The sequence below is a fragment of the Sphaeramia orbicularis genome, chromosome 8 (assembly GCF_902148855.1).
Source record: "Sphaeramia orbicularis chromosome 8, fSphaOr1.1, whole genome shotgun sequence".
Lineage (NCBI taxonomy): Eukaryota > Metazoa > Chordata > Actinopteri > Kurtiformes > Apogonidae > Sphaeramia > Sphaeramia orbicularis.
The window spans coordinates 33277913-33297578 of NC_043964.1; the positions used below are offsets into that span (position 1 = coordinate 33277913).

Genomic DNA, 19666 nt, shown 5'->3' on the forward strand with positions numbered 1-19666 from the left:
CTCCTTTTGCACTGACTCCTTGTGGAAAGTTAAAGTTTTTTCTTTTTATGATTGTGTTCTTACTATTGTGTTTTACTACTGTTGTTTTGAAGTTTGTGGATACTGCTGGAACCTGTAAATTTCCCTATGGGATGAATAAAGTATCTATCTATCTATCTATCTATCTATCTATCTATCTATCTATCTATCTATCTATCTATCTATCTATCTATCTATCTATCTATCTATCTATCTATCTATCTATCTATCTATCTATCTATCTATCTATCTATCTATCTATCTATTCTGACTGTAAATAAATCATTTTAACCCAGCTCCCAAATGATTTTTTCTATATTTCTACCTCACCATTTTTTTTTTTTATAATCTTATCCTTTGTATTTTGCATTTTTTAGTGTAAATCATGTATTTTCCTATATTTAATTCACGATCATGCTGACGCCCCTGCAAACTCAGTGTAAATTCAAAGTTAATTATATCAAAACAGAGAAAAATGAAGAAAAAGTGACTTTTTCAGCAAAAATATTCCTAACTGAATGTAAAAACAATTGTCTCCATCCACTGTCTATGATCCAACTCCATGGGTTTTACTGGTGATTCAGTGTTGTAGAAGATGACGGTGTTTCCACGTTCACTACGGAGCCTCTGAATGTCCAAATGGGTCATATCTGATGACCATGAAGAGATGACAAACTGTATTTTACATCAATTATTCACATGTATTGATAGGATTAGTGGATCAATAGGTATTAAACAGTTTATATCTGTAGATGGTTTGTGTCACCGGTGGATGTTTGGATCTCTACGGGTTAAACCACAAGTAACCAAAAGAAGAAAAATCAAAACAAAAGAAAATGTGACATGTATCGAGACAGCAACTAACATAAAGATTTGTATCATATGTTCCAAATTGAAATGAATGGATAATCAGATACGCTGTCTTTGTGTCTTAGTATTTTTGTCTGTCTTTAACCCATAAAGTAAAATAAAATAAACTAAATAAAGTAAAATAAACATCCACTGGCAGCCAAAATAATTTACTGATATAAAAAGTTAAATACGTGTTAATCCTCTAATTCTATCCATACATGTAAATAATTGAGGTAAAATACAGTTATTCATCTTTATTAGTCACCCATTTAGACATTCTGAGGCTCCGTAGTTACCATGGAAACGCCATCATCTTCTACAACACTGATTCACCATTAAAACCCATGGAGCTGGATCAGTGACAGCAGATGGACACACTGGGTTTATGTTCAGTTAATGATAGATTTGACCAAGAAAAGTCACTTTTTCTTGAGTTTTCTCTGTTTCTGATATAATAACCTTCAACTTTAATCTGAGTTTTAATGAACATTTACACAATCAGTAAAATAAATATAGGAAAATAGATTATTTACACTGAAAAAAACACAAAATACAGAGGATAGTATTATAATCAATGGGGATAAATCACTGAAAAAGGTTAAATAATGATGAAAATTCATTTGGGAACTGACACAAAAGTAGAACTGGGTCTTTATGGATTAAGGTATGTTCAGTAACTTGATATTTACTGTATGTTACTGGAATATCACCGAAAGATCTCAAACATACAGGCTTGAACTCCAGTGAGGTACTTCCTCTCACACAATAAAACTAGTCCCAAGACACACATGCAAAAAAGGAAGCGTTCGTTTTATTTCCAAATCCCTCACTGAACATTTCCCTTAAGCTGGGTGTGATGTAGGCTACAGTAAATAAGGCGGGCCGGTGATGATTAATCAGTTTCTGAGTTTGTTTTAGAACAAAGTCACACGAGGCAAGACTTTCCACTGTGGAGGAAAAAGCACACACTTGTAATTCTTCTCCCATCTGATTTCTGGTGGGGAAAAAGGCGTGAAACACAGACCGTCAGAGTGCATATGTGTGGTTTTTCTGCATACATGCGCGCACAGAATCACACAGGGAATTGAGCTGAAAACTGCTGTGTAACCGGCGTCTGCCTCGCTCTTCACCCCCCCCTCTCACTCATCTCCTCCTCTTCCTTTTCCCCCCACACAACCCTCGTTTATTTTTAGAGTCTTCAGAGATGAGAGAAAGCAACTACTCTGTACGCTGTCAAAGAGGGAGTGGGTGGATGAGAGAGCGAGAGAGAGAAAGAGAGAGAGAGAGAGAGGTGGGGAGACGGGAGGGGTGAAACTGAGGGAGGTAAAAGAGTGTCAGAGAGCAGATGAGACTCTTGGGGTAAGACGGGAAGGACGGAGGGAAAGAAGGAAGGAAGGAACAAAGGAGTGAGCGGGGGAAGGAACGTGCAAAGGAAAAGGGGGGAGCGCACAGGGATTTATTGAGAAAATAAAAGGAGAGAGGAAGTAAAATTAGCAAGGGAGTAAAAAAAAAAAAAATCTGAGAAAATCCAAATGGCAGAGAACTGATGAGAAAAGAAAAAAGCTGTTTTATGTAACAGCTTGTGAGTGTCTATGCCTGCATGTGTTTAGGATGGTGCAAGCACAAAAAAATACTATATTTGTTTATGCGCATGCACACGCCGGACACCAACTTGTGTGTGTTATGTATATGCACACGCTGGTATGTGCTTAAGTTGGTGTGTGTGTGTGTGTGTGTGTTTGTGTACTCTTGGCAGGCTTCTCCCACTCTCGCTCTCAGACACCTGCCTCGTCTGCCTCTGAGGAGCCTGGCCAATGTTAAAAGCCAGCTCGGTCTGGTCTACCGCTAGGCTAAATGTTTACACCTCTGTCAGGGAAAACTGCACGGCATTGACGCTCCACTCCCACACACATCCTTCTTGGTGTCACATGCTGTTATAATGATGGAAATGCTTCATCATTACCGATCAAGGTTTTACTGGCTGAGGATGTGCTGATTGATGCAGGAGACGGTCCCGCAATCACCTTATTCCATTCTATCTGTACCGTAGGGCGCTAATAATTAGTAATGAGCAGAGGGTATATAGGGTTATTTCAGCAATTTGGGTCATTTTACTGCAAATTGTTCAAGATGGAGTACTGATGCCACTTCTGGAGAACACACTCGGCATTCAAGGAGGGAATGGTAAATGCAAAATAATATAAATATCAATAATTCAGTGGCTTCAGGGAAACCAAACTGAGAAACATTTTGCTGTAATAGAATGGACTTACTGGTTTGGAAGTGTGCATAAAAAGACCCTTTTCTGAATTTACTGAAGGACATTTGGGTAATGTTTATCCATTACAGAAGTCAGAGCTCACTTTTTAATTGTCTAACGGAGTCTTTTTTTGCACTAAGATGTCTAGAAGGGATACTGAAACAACCTTGTGCTTTTAAAGCATCCTTTTTCTTTTAATTTTTGCTTTCAGCTGGTTTCAAATTCAGTTTAACTGAGTTAATGATTCCAACACTTCCAATACATCTGCACTGTTTTTTTTTACTGGTCTGTTCCTGTAGCTTTTTAACAACATGACAAAGGAAAAGTGTAGATCCTCATCCCCTTAGATCACATTCACCAAGTTGAATAATTCAATTATGTGGTGAATACCCCCAATGAAAACATACTTTAATGAGCCATAACATTCTGACCACTGACAGGAAAAGTGGTAATAATATTGATTATTTCATTACAAGTTTTTTGTTCACTGGGATTAATATATAAGGCAGTGAATGAATGTCTGGTCCTCTTAGCTGATGTGTTGAAGCAGCAGAATGAACAATACAGTTCTCCCTCACTATAATGTGGTTCACCTTTCGTGGCCTCGCTGTCTTGTGGATTTTTTTGTGCAATTTTGCATGCATTTTTTTTTTTACAGCATATGAACGTGCATTGTGTTCTGCGTCCTGATTGGCTAAAGTAGAACCCGTGCATTGTGTTCTGCGTCCTGATTGGCTAAGGGACTGTAGACCATTGTCAATCAGTCTCCTCCGTGCTGTGTCTCCTGTACAGTACAGAATGCGTTCAGCTTGCCAAATTTACACAAATGTTCGACTGCTAGCAGCGTGACTCTGAAGTGTTGTATGTTTGCAAGTTTTCTCCCTGACAAAACTCACAATGTTGACGAAACGTTCTGCACCGAGTGTTTAAACAAGAGAGAAATATGAGAAAATGTTAATACCTGTCTGAGAAAAGTGTATCAAGTGTGTGGTGATGGGTTTTACAACCTTAAAACATATACAATAATTGTAAAAAATAAAGCTGACTACTTCGCGGATTTCGCCTATTGCGGGTTATTTTTAGAACATAACCCCCACAATAAATGAGGGACCACTGTATAAGGAACTGAGTGATTTTGACCAGGTCCATATTGCAATTAGGGATGTCCCAATCCAATCTAAAGATCAGTATCAGCTGCCGAGGGGGGCAAGAGGGGGCAATGCCCCCTTAAAAAACGTCCTGCCCCTTGAAATGAAAGTTTATAGGGAACCAGGAAATGAGGTGCACAACAGCAGGAGACTTAGAGGAATTAGTAAAGCGCCTTAAATTTCACTGTCACTTTGTATGTTTGTATGGTCTGCTTGTACTCGTTGTGAGGTACATACAGCATGGAACACCCTGGACGGACCTGTCCATAGACATACTATAGCAGGGGTGGCAAACATACAGCCTGTGGGTCAAAACTGGCCCACTAAAGGTTCTAATTTGACCCTCAGTATGAATTTAGAAAGTACAAAAATTGTACTACAGTTATTTAGAGTCAAAGGTGTCGCACTTGTTTTAATTCAGGTTCCACATTCAGCACAATTGTGATCTCAAGTAAAATAATAGCATAATAACATATAAATAATGACTTCAAATTTAAATGAAAATTTCATTGTAAAAAGTATCGGATCGGTATCGGCAAAACTAATTATTAAAAAAATCTGATCCAAATCCAAATGGGGACATCACTAACTGCAATGGTGATGACTGGGTCAGAGTCTGTCCAACTGCAGGTCCTGCTGGGTGTCCCTGGTCTGCAGTGGCCAGTTAGGTTCATGATTTTTTTGGGCATGATTTCATGTTATTTCACGTAGTCTTAAGGCAAAGTCTTACCAGTTTAGTTACTATAAAGGCACATCGTCACTGCATGGACAGTGTTATTAAATACCACAAAGCTGAACCTCCTACCTGGTTATGATGCTCGATGCCCATGCTGATGGTGTTGATGAGGATAGCGATCATAATCCCCCTGCTGAAGTACTTGCTCTCCACAATCCCCCAAAGTTTCCTCCTCATATCCTTCCAAATTTCTGCACAGTGTCTAAAGCATGTCCTCCTCCTCTTCCTCTCTGCCTCCCCCCTCTCCTGTAAGTGGTTCTCCTCCTTGTCTGTCTCCTTCACAGCATCTTCATCATCTTCTTCTTCGTTGGCGGACTCTCCCACAGCCCTCGTCCCCTCTTTTAGTGATAATGCACATATGGGGCAGTCCTCAGGACTCTGAGGCACAGTCAGACTGATGGAGTTGGCTAGTGGCTGGGAATCATGGTCTGGTTTGCTTTGGTGTGGACAATGGGATACTAGAAAGGAGCAAACAGAAACATGTGATTCAACACTTGAAGTTCATATTCTCAGATCATTTAAATATAGAAGACTGGATGTATTTACAAACAAGTGGTGCCAGTCACAACAAACCCCGCCCCTCGTACGTATTTTAACTTATTTTGGCATCGAACCAGCTGATGTCATCATGTCTATGCATGTGCTGATGTCACCATATCAGTTGCCTCTATATATGTGCCAAATTTGAAGTAAATTGAAACAAAATTAATGTTTTTATAGATGTGAAATTTTGCCCATTATAACTAAATGGGAGAAGAAAAAAGACTTTAAAAATTCATAAAAAATTAAAACTTTGACCCACTTCGCTCAAAATGTAGTCATATCTATTTTGGGTCACTGGAAATCTATAAACCAAATCTGGTATGAATTCAACCAATAGTTTTGCTTCTACAGACATTTGAAATTTCACCCATAATAAGTAAATGGGGAAAAAAAAAAAGATTTAAAAAATTAATAAAAAAATGTGAATTTTGACCTACTGTTCCCAAAATATAATGAGATCTATTCTGGGTCACTGGCAATCTATAAGCCAAATTTGGTATGAATTCAACCAATAGTTTTGCTGTTAGAGAGTTAACAAGCAAATAAACAATGAAACAAACAAACTAAACCAAAAACAATACCCCTTGTCTCCCCTTCGGGGGGCGGGGTAATAACTTTAACAAAGCTACATTTCTGTGACTACAGAAAAGGACATGTGTGGGCATTATTACTCATGATTATGTAAAACCTAAATATTGTTCCCATAAACTCACATCTTTGTTGCCTCGAATGATGCCGCTCTCCGTTCACATTCCCTCCACCACGCCTATTACCCCTGCCTCCACCAGCCGGCGGGGGCTTGCCCCTCAGTGTGTAGTAGAGAGCTGCTGATCTCCTCTTAGCCTTGCGGAGGACATGGCAGACCAGCTGGAAGATCTCCTCATAGCAATCTCCTGGCTCGGCCATGCTGGCTAGTGTGGACGAGGACAGGCATTGTGCCCTTTGCTCCTGCATCAGCTGGTGTTCCCGCTGTTTGGTCTCTGAGAACTGAGTGGCGATAACCACCAGGCACAGGTTGATCATGAAGAATGAACCAATCTGTGTGAAGGAGGAACAACAAATACTTATAAGAATAGCACCAGATGGAAGAAGACTTTGAAAATATTTTGAGAAGACTTTATCCTAACTCCTTTTCACATGTAAAGACATCAGCTGTGTTTCCATAAAATGTTGAGTGGACTTTTGGAAAGTTGGAAACAAATGTGCATTAATGAGCATTTCCATCAACCGTTCAGAGCGAATAATGCAGGTTGTGTTGTGATATTTGCAGGTGTTAGTGTTGGTTACATTCCACATTCTCTAAAAAAAATATAGCACACAAAGCAAAACTTTCCGTTTTCTGAAATATTAAAAATACCTGTTATGTGTTTTTTTTTTTTTTTTTTACAGATGAGACTACATCAGTCCACTGACTTGCTGACTAGACATGTTTTTACACTTTATTATAATATCTACAAGGATGCACCAAACAGAGGATCAGTGAGTTCACCAATCAGGTGAGTTAAATGTTCACTATATCCTAATTTATACGTTGTTTCCATTTCATGTATATGCCTTTCCTTTTCGGCAAAAACATTGTACATTTTGTAACATTTTCCAGAGCTAAATCTCAAAAAGCATATTAAACACATGAATAGAAATGCACCTTACGTGTAATAGATTACAGGTTATAAGAATTTGCAAAGATTGAGGATATTGCAAGGTCACTATTTGCAAAACTATTGTACAACTAGATTCTTTTGTATTTGATTTTTCTTTGCATGAACATTTGACTCCAAAGAACACACATACAAATATATGGCTGTTTAAAGGAGAGATATTTTACTTTTTTAAATGGAATTATGCATTTTAAAACATTTCCCTGTGGTCTACATAAACTGTAAATGCTATGCTTGGGTCTGAATTCTTCATTAACTCAACTCCACAGATCCATCTTTAACCCTATTTCTGAGTAATGACAACAGAAAGGTCATTTTGAGCACTGGCCCTTTAAATGCAAATGAGCCACTTCAGGCCCCACCCCCTTCAGGTTGTTGGCTGTGCTGCTCTATCCCGTTCAGCCAACAACTGAACATTTTAGGTAATCGGCTCAAAGTTTGGACATATTTTCAGTTTTTACTGCAACCGCTGCTGCTGACAAACAATTATGGTGTACTCGGAGAAATGTTTGTCAGAAGTCTTGACTTTATATGTGCAAATGTAGTGATGTAACTAGTCATAGATATAACAAATTAAGCAGGAATTAAAACAGGTTGTAGAAATCCACTTGATTTTTGCCAAAATGAATATAAAGATAGCTTTGCAGCACCTGGAGGGTTCAAATTCAAACTTTCTGAACTATTAGGGTCCAAATACACAAATAAATGAACCAAAGACTAATAAAAGTGGGTTTAGGAAAATATGACCCCTTTAAATGAGCAAACAAATGTTTTGGTTTATAGGGGTCAGTAAATTTGCTATAATGGTGTAACAACAGAGGAAGATAAGTTAAATGGAGAAAACTATTGACTCTGTTGAACATCTTCAGTCCACACCACTCCCATCACTTCTCTGCAGGCGGAACACAAACCAAACTGGACTTTGCTACTGCATTTCTACTAAAATCAAACATCTGACATCAAGACTTAGGATCAAATAAACCATATCTGATGTTTAGCAGAATGCTAAGATTGGAAGAATGACTTAACACAGCACAGATTTTTATGATTGCCTCAGACCAAATGATCAGATTTTCTCAATTTTGACTTTAGCCCAATAGTAGAAATGTGTCTGCAACAGTGCAGTCACCCGTGATCGGCATAACAATGTGTACGAAGTTGGAAAGAAGTCGATGAGTTAAGATGTACATAAAAAATGAGAATAAAGTTGTTGCAAGCAATGGGAGATTACTTCAAGGAACATGAGCAGATCTGACAGATATTGAGCCTAAAGAATGAATTATTCTATTGAGGAAAAGGGGGGGTGAAAAAAGTGCCGAGCTACTGCAGAAATTAAAATTTAGCCAACTTAAACAATAACTTAGACTAACTAAAACAATAGGGGTAATAAAGAAGCATTGGTGCAGTATCTCATTAGAATAATCAGCCGACGGCTACAGCAGATGTTGTTCATTTAAGAAACATGAAATATGTGCAGTTTCAGAATATTCTAATAGTAAATACAGCCTTTTTTTTCAACAAACACTTGCAGATTCTAATAACGTGTTCCTATTACCCTGTAGCAATGTTAGCACACATGCTAAAGGCTTCCCACCAAACTGAGGCTGATTTGAGGAGACAGACAGAGCCAACATATGCCCAAAGCACAGTTCAGCATCTGACTATCTTCTTTTTTTTTTTTTTTTTTTTTTTACTTTCTTTCATTCTGACTTGACATAACTTTCTTTCCCGCCCTTACTCTAACTTAATATCTGTCTTTATGTTTCTCATGTTGCACATCCTTTTTCCACAAACAATAATTTGTCCATCAATATATGTCATTTGTTACAGAGAAGTTTTGATTTTTTTTTTTTTTGGTCATGAGTCAAAGAAAAGGTTAGAGGGAAAATTGCAGACAGAAGAAGATGGGGTTTATTGTGAGCGGAGCGTGCTGGCCGACCCTTTTAGTGGCAGTAATGGGAATCACGACAGGACTGCTGAAATGGCTTTTATTGCACTACTCTGAGCTGGATACGGAACAATGATAAGATCAATACAGACTAATGCTGAACAACTCAAAAAACCACACTGCTGGATGGATGGAGCGGCTTGTAACTGTGTTTCACTTTCATCCATTACATTTCTGAACATGTATCCCTCTTTTCTTTGGATATTCTTAGACAGACGCGTATTAAGACATGAACTACACCCCGCATCAAAAAACAAGGACAGTAACACTCAATAAAACATGCACAGATACACAATCCAAACCCAGTGGCCTTCTATATATGCTTTTATCCACAGTGATCAAAGATGCAGGGTGAAGGTGAACTATAGAGTTGAAAAACACATGGGAGGAATAAATGACAGACTCCAGAGACATTCAGAGAAATAGAAGGAGAGAGGAAACATAACATGGAGTGTGTGCATGTGTGTGTGTGTGTGTGTGTGTGTGTGGAGAGAGAGGGAGGAGAGATGTCCATCTGTGGCCTGTAGGTTAAAGCAGGTCTGCAGGTGTGTGGGGCTTTGATTTCCCTCCAGGCTTGCATCTGTGTGTGTCTATTCTGTGATTCTGATCAGTAGACAGCTTTGCGCATAATCAGGGAGGGCAGTCCAATATCACGCATTCAGGTGATTGCTGCATTATGCATGCACGCACACTCACACATACAGCCGAAAAAAACACACAAAAATTACGATGGCAGGCTTAGATTACAAGTGATTGCATATCTCTATGTGCTTCAATGCAGCTATTGCAATGTGAAGTTGTCATAGCAGGCGTCTTGTACATTTATGCTTGTAATTGCACATGCACACAGACCAACAGAAGTCGCTTTTCCATTGACCCTCAAATTGCGCAAATATAGCTTGCGCATAAAAATTTACGTAATGGAAAAACGACAATTTCGCCAAAAGTCTGATTTTTCCATTAAACATTTTTGAGCTGGCCAGAGGGCTTTTTTCGTGCATAGCGCAAATGGTATGTCGTGCAAAGCTGCAATGGAAAGACCTTTTTCGCAACTAGAGTCAGGTGAATTAAAAAAACAGATGTTGACATACATTACAAGAAGCGAAGAAGAAGAAGAAGCATGTCGCGGTATGTGTGGACACACCAAGGTTATAATAGTTTTGGATTTTTCATTATAGTTTAGTTTTATTTAGTTTTGACTTTTTTTCCACTCTAATTTAGTTAGTTTTAATTCATTTTTAGAGCAGGTTTGCTAGTTTTTATTGGTTTTTGTTTTCTTGTAAATGCTTAGTTTTAGTTTAGTTTTATTTTTTTTCATATCTTCGCCGTTGTGTTCACATAAATCCCAGACAGGACTCTGCTGCTTTCTCCCAACTTTAGTCTCCATGTTTCCAGCTAGAGTGGGGATCAGAAGACGACTGGAAACCACAAGTGACAGACCGTCAAGTGTCATATGGTGCTGCTAGCCAAAATTGCTCGAGCGAAATAAATCGATTTCATATTAATCTGACATTGACAAAGACGAAAACGAAGGGAATTTTATCCATAATTTTTATCCATTTTAGTTAGTTTTGTAAGCACACAATACAGTTTCAGTTATCGTTTTTTTCTTTAAATTCTAGTTTTTATTTATTTCAGTTAACAAAAATGTTTTTTCAAATCTAGTTTTCATCATTTTGTTAGTTTTCGTTAACGACAATAACCTTGGGACATACCAGGAAACCCAGTCATTTTTTAATTTAGTACAAGACAGAGGGGTAATATATAACAATAATGAATATATCTGTAAATCAACACCATATTTACGTTCGTTGCCATGTTTATGGAATGACTTCTCGTGTCATCTCGCGATAATAAATAAACAAATCATCACATTTATGATTTAATGGAAAAACCGAAATTACGCACTTCTGTTTTTCCGACATTTAGTAAATATCGGTAAAGTTTTTTGTAGATGTCCAATTGAAAAGCGACTAGAGGGCACAGTTAGCTCTAAGTTTTATTAGTCCATTTAATCACATTCTTCACAGTGACACCAGCACAGAGACTTGACAGAGCATCAAACATCACACAGACATGGATGACACTTTGTATTTGACACTGCGGAGGTCAAATGTCTCCTCATGCCTGAGTTTTGTTACCGTGAAAACACTGATGTGATCAACTAACAAGCTTCAACACACAGTATAATATCACCTAATAACTGCACAACGAAGGGAAAGAAGAGAAGGAACAACAACAGTCGTCAATGAGAGTCAAGGTGACCCCCACTGTGTAAAACAAAACACCTTCAAGGCTTGTAGAAATGCCTGCCTGAAAACTTCTCACAGTGTCAGAAACGCTTTAAAGACATCCCTAAGGAGCACTAACTACAAGTTGCCAAACAAAATGTCTTCCAAGAGAGCTAAAAGGGGTGGCACATTAGTGTCAATCAATCACTTACCACAGGGGACGAGTGTGTTTGTCTAGTTAGGTGTTGTGAGCTCAGTTTATTTACTTATATTTAATTCAAATGAAATAAGCTTGTATCTGCTGGGCCACTTCTCAGGGCTTTACTAAAATACTTCTGTTGAAAAATGAAAACCCACCAAAAGATTAAGTGTGCAAGATTTAGGAGAGATTAAATGCAGACTTTTGCATTATAATAATAATCACCTAAAAATAAGAAAGATATTTTTATGACCTTAGAGTCCATCATGTTGTATCATCACGTTTCTACAGTAACTCATAACTTCTTCTTTTTTTTTTTTTTTTTAAATTCTGGTGGCATGTTTTACCACCAAAATGTCATATTTTCTTTTATATATTAATGGTGAATCAAGGGGTATTTACTTGGTTGCAGTCATCCACTTCATGCCACTAAGGATTATAGCATAAAAATGTGTCTGACTGTTCAGTTTGTGTTCATATGGACACAATTCTAAAATAAAAGAACAGAGTTTGATATTGAAATTGCAGCCTAATCTGTGACAGTTCTGACCTTGTTTGGATGATTCCAAACAGATCTTTAGTCCAGCTATTGACAACACAAACTGTACAGAAAACAGAAGCAATTTAAAGCTTTACTCTGGCAATTTTCTGTCTAAAAAATAAGCTACGCAAACACATCTATAATGTAAACTATTATAATCCAGTGTTATTTTGACCTTCTGAGTTTTTGTTTCAAGAAGAAAACTGACAGTATCCATAATAAAGTGGGGGATAACACATGAATTTCACACTTTATTCAGTAAGTGATACAGTCTATACACTATAGACTGAATGTTTTGGTGGTTTTGGTAGCTCTGGGTGCATTCTGGTGTGCGACTTCCTGCTCTTGATAGTTTGGAATAAAAATACTATATATATATATATATCCCCTCCAAAGTGGCAGTAGAGATACAGATTGTGAAAAATACACATAGGTGCTTCTATGAAACCGGGTTTATTTTGGTACCTGACACTTTGCCAGCTTTTTAGACCCAATAATAAAAGAGAAATTTAGACATATTTCCCCCTAGGATGTACCTAATGATGACCTCAAATAAATGTAAAAACATTATACTCTTGCTCTGAGCCATCCTAAAATTAATGAATTTTTAATAAAATATTGGGGCTAAAAATAGGACCAAAATTGGGACATGAAAAGCTACCTAGGTGTCAGTGCATTTGATCTAGAAAACATGGCTTGAAATGTTCTTATATAGGTGGTACAAATAAAGACACTGTGTTGAATGTGGCAATCCTAGTGGCTTTTCTAATCCAGACGTGGGTTTTTCATGAATCAGCAGTCTCATTCCAGGTTTTGCGTGTAACTCATCGTGTCCACTGGCATTAAATGCAGAACCTGCCCATTTAAACACAAATAAATTGCGAGTGATTTTGCAAGAGGGCATTTTTGTGAAACACTCTGCCTTGCTTAATTAGTTTGATTCCCAAAATGTACCAGTAATAGAATAAAAAGATATTTGGAAAAATAGTAGTGCGTAATTTTCCTGTCCTTTTTACTGTGTTACATGGAAATTTTTATATTAAATATAATATAAAAAATAATATAGAAATAGCACAAAAATGTTTTTATCTGAAAAATAATTTATCTTTTATCTCAGCAAATATTTATTTTTAAAATAGACCCAAAGTGCTTCCAAACTTGCTTCATAACATTAGAGCTGCACAATATATCATTTGAGCATCGTCATCGCAATGTATATGTGTGCAATAGTCACATCGCAGGTCCTGCAATGTAGGAGGCAAATGAACTCAATGTGTTCTCATCTAATTTCCACCTGGGTACCTGACACACACTGTGCACAGTGATCAACCAATCACAAGCGTTCTTAATCAGTTTGCCGAAGCAGACTACGCCCCTGCACATGGAGTAAGTCTCTGGTAATAATATTGAAAAATGAGCAACAAACAAGAGAAAATCACTTAAAACGATGACTTGGTGCAAAAAAGAAAAGCAACTTCAGTTATCTGGAATTATTTCAGCTACAAGGATGATATTAAAACGTGTTCTGTGTTGATAGTGTCTTGCACCTGTTGGCACAAGAAGAGGAAACACAACTAATTTGTTTGACCATTTACGTCGGCACCACACAGCTATTATATCTTCCTGAGTATTTTTTCATATCGCAAGATATATCGCAGGTAGGGATGTAACGATTACCGGTATAATGATAAACCGCGGTAAAAATGCCAGCGGTTAGTATTACTGTTTAAATTCTAATTATCATGATAACTGTGTTTGATTACCGCACTTTTCCGGAGAAAACGTTGATGTAAAGATCTGCTTTTATGTCAAATATTTGAGTATAGTTTTAATTTATTACAATTTTGATTTTATATACCTAATATTTGGAACCAATATTCACTTTTAAAGTCTTTGAAAAGGTTCGTAAGGCATCTTTGTGTTATTTATGCAATAAATTATATACATTTTTCAAATCAGATTTTTTTTTTTTTTTTTTTTTTTTTTTGTGTGTGTGTGTGTTTTCTGGCCTTTTATGTTGACATAGTTGGTAAAAGTGAAAAAAAAAAAAAAATAGACAGATGAGATAGATGAAGTTGTGCTGAAAAAAAAGATCCCAAACATGGGTATAGTAAACATTTGTTTATATAGTATATAAAGGCAAAATCAAAGGGACTGAAAAACGGACAAAATGGGCTCATGTTTCTGTCAAGCGAAAGTGCATTGTGCCATTTATTGTATTTGTTTTTTTGTTGTTTTATTTTTTTTTTCCAAAATACAACTTGGTTAAATTATTTCAGCGTGTGTATTAGTACTTTTTGAACATTTTGAGCACAATTTCAACTAGAAGCACTCGGAGAGCGCAGACCTCCGCCAAGGCTGATCAGTGCCCCCCCCGTGGGCCCCCCCACCCCCGATCACCACCAAAATGTAATCATTTCTTCCTTATCCCATTTCCAACAAACCCTGAAAATTTCATCCAAATCTGTCCATAACTTTTTGAGTTATGTTGCACACTAACGGACAGACAAACAAACAGACAGACAAACAAACAAACAAACAAACAAACAAACCCTGGCAAAAACATAACCTCCTTGGCGGAGGTAATAATACCGCGATAATTAATGATAACCATGATAATTTTGGTCACAATAATCGTGATATGAAATTTTCATATCATTACATCCCTAATCACAGGGTTAAAAAAAAATTGCAGTGTCCGTCCATCCATCCATTATCTGCCGCTTATCTGGGGCTGGGTCGTGGGGGCAACAGTCTAAGCAGGGATGCCCAGACTTCCCTCTCCCCAGACACCTCCTCCACCTCCAGCTGGAAGAGGCAGTGTCAGTTTTTTCCAGTATCATGCAGCCCTAGTCTACATCTTGTTTGAATTTTTAGCTCCTCTGTCCTGTTTTTAGGGACCAGTTTCATAGAAGCACCCACATCATCTTCCTCTGTGCCCTAAGCCCCTCCCATCAGATGAGACCTTAAAGATGTGTCTGTTTTTCTACAGCAACCTAACTTTACCTACCGTTTCCTGATTTTCTAATTTTCAGATTTTCCTGACAGCTGAGGCCAAAATCCAAACAGAAGTCTGGATTCTTCACTTCAATAACACACTGACCTCCTACCCCAGCTTTAACTGTGTGGTTGTCATCTCACACCTCCTTTCCTGACCTGTTTTTCTTTTTAATTTAAGCTTTTTGGAATCACTGACAAATGGCTTTATGTCTGTTTATTATTGCGTTCACCTGCTGGTGGGAAAGTGCAACATCTGTGACTTCAGTTGTACATCTGCTGCAAAACAGAAAGACTGAATGCTGTTTTACAGTCAGCCAGTAGGATGGGAGAGGAGAATTAAACAACCTTTATTGTGCCACCATCTGGCTTCACACACACAATGAGCTAGCTTCTGCAAATGTGAATCCATTACTGTTTCAGTTACACAAGTTTTCATCAGATTTTTTTCCAACTGTCCTTCTTCTTCTCTTCTTTTGTTTTTGGTCTTACCATCAAAGATTTATGTACATTACTTCCAACTCCCTCCTGCAAAACACTGATTGTAGTTACTCCTTTATGCTACTATTGATTTTCACAAGTCTATTAACACCTCAAACCACCACTCAGGAAATATCCTCATCCAATTTATTGATGGCAGGATAGCACTGATGTGTACAGATATCGGAAAAGCTATAAGGGATTTTGATTGGCAGAGTCTCCAACCACAAGTTACATTTCATTAGTTATTAGTTCTTCTGTTTTTTTTTGTTTTTTTTTTAATGCCAGACCACACCGGATGCTGGATGTGTCACCTAAGAGGAATGAAGGGAATCAACATGCTGACAGAAGTAGTAAGAACTCTAACTGTACTTACAATGATGAGTAGGATGAAGTAGATGAAGTTGTAGAAGGAATGGGCGTCCATTACGTAATACATGATCTCTACCCAGCCCTCCAGAGTGATCACCTGGAAGAAAAACAGTCTTCTGATTTGCACCGTTGACATTTAACACAATTAAAGTAGAACAATTCACTGCTAATGTAGTATATTTTATATCATGTGGAAATTTTGTTGCATTAATTTGCATTTGTTGGATATAAATAATGTTGCAGAGTTCATTCCAAAATCGTTGAGTAAAAATAATGAGTTCATTAAAATAAACATACTATTGTTCTTGTCTTGGACTTAGATGAACCTAATTAATCTCAGTTTCATCCCTGCTTGATAAAATTGGCAAACTCACATTATAATCTCCAGGCAAGAATTTCTGACATGCAGTTCATAAAAAAAATTAAAAAAAAAAAAAAAAAAAAAAAGTCTCCAAAACAAGGTTATAATAGTTTTGGATTTCTCATTATAGTTTAGTTTTATTTAGTTTTGACTTTTTTTCTCTAATTCTGTTAGTTTTAATTCATTTTTAGAGCATGTTTGCTAGTTTTTATTGGTTTTCATTTTTTTCTAAGTGCTTAGTTTTAGTTTAGATTTAGTTTCGTCATATCTTTTATCTTCCTCGCCGTCGTATTCAAATAAATCCCAGACAGGACTCTGCTGCTTTCTCCCAACTTTAGTCTCCATGTTTCCAGGTAGAGTGGGGACGAGAAGACGACTGTAAATGACAAGTGACGAGAAGTGACGGATTCTGAAGTGCCGTATGGGGCCGCTGGCTAAAATTGCTTGAGCGAAATAAATCGATTTCATATCAATCCAACATTGACAAAGACAAAAACTGAAGGAATTTTAGCTGCAGTTTTTATACATTTTAGTTAGTGTTGTAAGGACACAATACAGTTTCAGTTAGTTATATTTTTTTTTTCTTTTAATTATAGTTTTTATTTATTTCAGTTAACGAAAATGTTTTTTCAATTCTAGTTTTCGTCATTTTGCTAGTTTTCATTAACCTTGCTCCAAAAGCATCAACTGCAAATTTATGCTTCGCTTTTTAACAATTAGAGTACAGCCAAAAAACCCCCAAACATTTACTACATCACTGTTCAGACATAGAGAAAACATACCTGAAATATTACGATCCAAGCATAAACAATGTTGTCAAAGTTGATGGCACCTTTATGGGGGTTAGTGTTCCCCGTGTGGCAGCGAGTGTAATACTGGTTCCAGTTAATGCACAGCCCCATGGCGTCACCAGCGCCGCTGCCGTTGGACATGGGCTCAGGACTCAGGCCCAGAGCCTGTCTGTGGAGAGCGTCCTCCTTGTCCAGGCAACATGTGCGACCTCCTTCGCGTCTCGCTGGCACGTCAGTACATGACATGATGCCATTATCGGAGGCGAGGGAGCAGATGAAGGGGCGCTCATCATCCTCTTCAGGCTGGTAATATGGAGGTGGTAGGGTCATCCCTGATGATCTGTGATAGGGACGAGACAAAGTCAAAGTTATTCATGGAATGTAAGCACTCTAAACCACTGATAAGCACTAGATGCATGTCCTACACAATGTTTTTAATTATCTTCCATGTCCCTATCTCTGTGTTTGTCTCCAATCAAGCCCAGTTATTAAAAACTCCACTGATGCCTCAGAGAGAAGTATATTTAGAGCTGTTGACCCCTTAGAACTAATAAATGGATCAGTATGGAACTGAAAGTGATACACGCAGTATGCACGTATAAAAGAAAAGCCTGACCTGGCAGTGAACTAGTAAAAGTGGCCTAAAGCTAGTGCAATAAAGCAAAGGCATGCTGACAGGTGTGGTAAACAGGGGTGAGGTCATGTGCTGGCCAGAATAGAAGAAATGGGTGGCCTGGGGAGAAATCAAGCAGCACCTGAGACATCACTTTCAGTTACATTTAGCAGGTATTATCAGTGTATAAAAGAAAAGCATCAAACTCTCACTCTGAAGAGACTACATAGTATAGTTCCACATGTAAAGGGTTTTGAAACTATACCATTAAGCTACTTCTTGTGTGTTTTTTTACATACACCCATGCATCCAATTAAGAAAAGGTTTTCATTCCTCTGTCCCAGTTATCTATCTATCTATCTATCTATCTATCTATCTATCTATCTATCTATCTATCTATCTATCTATCTATCTATCTATCTATCTATCTATCTATCTATCTATCTATCTATCTATCTATCTATCTATCTATCTATCTGTTTTAGTAAATATCGGTAAAGTTTTGCACAGACGTCCAATGGAAAAGCCACTACTGCTGTTTATTGATGATGATGCAAAGAACAGGGTGAATTCTAAAGTATACAGGAGTGTCCTCTCTGCTCTGCTATTTATTTATTTCGAACTTGCAAATAAGCAAAATAAAACAAAACGAAGCAAATTAAGACAAAAACAAAATAACATTTGAATGAACAGAATCTTTCTTCAAGCACATACAAGTCTGAATATTGCATGGTCGAAAAGGAATAGGAAGAAGTACAAACTTATTTAATCCTACCCCTCAGTGCTTTTACACCTTTAACTTAATATAATAATCAAGCAATACAATTTTTTTTAAATTTTAGCTTCGAACCACAACAAATACCTAATGCAGTAATTGAATTATACACAACAAGATGTTCATTGGCAGTATCAGCCATACAAACAGACACAATAATTCAACAATTTTCTTCAATAATTACAGCATATTTATCAATACGTTATCCATAAACAAAGAAGCCTCATTGTCATTATTAAAAGCTGTACCTCTCAAGAATCAATTCTTTATATCTTTTTTTAAACTGAATTATGTTTGATATTTGATATTTGTTTTATCTCCACACACAATTCATTCCACAGTTTTACTCCACAGATGGTAATACAGAAACTTTTTAATGCAGTGCGTACTTTATGAATCTTTACATTTAATTTTCCCCGTAAATCATAGCCTCCCTCTCTTTCACAAAACATTTCTTGAATATTGCCTGGTACTAAGTTATTCTTTGCTTTAAACATTATTTGAATAGTTTTGAACTCCACAAGGTCAATGAGTTTTGAAGTTTTAGATAATAAAGCTCAACAGAATTACTTCCTTCTTTACTTGATGAAGAGATGAAATATTGAAGGTAAAGGGTATTGCACTCTCATGTCTGTCCTTTCTTATGAACACAATATCTCAGGATGACCAGATTTTTGGTCACATTTGACATAAATTCTTGGGTTGAAGGGTGAACTGGTTAGATTTTCAGGGGGAAAGGTATTTCAAAACCGCATCTTATTCGTAAGCCCTATTTGTTATCCTGTGGACCTGTGGACCTCATGTGTTTTGGAAATTAACCCCTCACATGTGTTTGATACAATGCTTTTTTTTTTTTTTTTTTCAATGTATTAATATTGCTCCGCTGTTCTGATGTCAAGGCTTAGCACTTACAGATTACCGTTGAAAGACAGAAAAATGCCCCCTTGCTGTCACTGTGATGCATGTCCTTCATTTCATCATCTTTTGAGATTCTGCTCTCCTGAAGAATTTAACTGTTTTCCAGTGAATATCCGTGCAACACAGCTACATGATCCCCCTGAATTTCCACCTGAAACACCTTTAAACTTTCATATATCATGACTAGCCAGTCTCCGTAGTCCTTGACCAGGAAATAGGCAGAAA

General features: G+C 37.3%; 1 protein-coding gene across 1 annotated transcript in view; it reads right to left on the reverse strand.

Annotated features, from left to right (window-relative positions):
* The window catches only part of cacna1ia (calcium voltage-gated channel subunit alpha1 Ia), a 237764-nt gene that overhangs the window by 61920 nt on the left and 156178 nt on the right, over positions 1-19666 (reverse strand). The window contains exons 6-9 of the mRNA XM_030141341.1: positions 17127-17475; positions 15988-16080; positions 6271-6595; positions 5084-5472 (exon numbers count right to left, since the gene is read on the reverse strand). Coding sequence (XP_029997201.1) covers positions 5084-5472; positions 6271-6595; positions 15988-16080; positions 17127-17475 — 1156 coding nt within the window. The remainder of the gene's footprint in view (positions 1-5083; positions 5473-6270; positions 6596-15987; positions 16081-17126; positions 17476-19666) is intronic.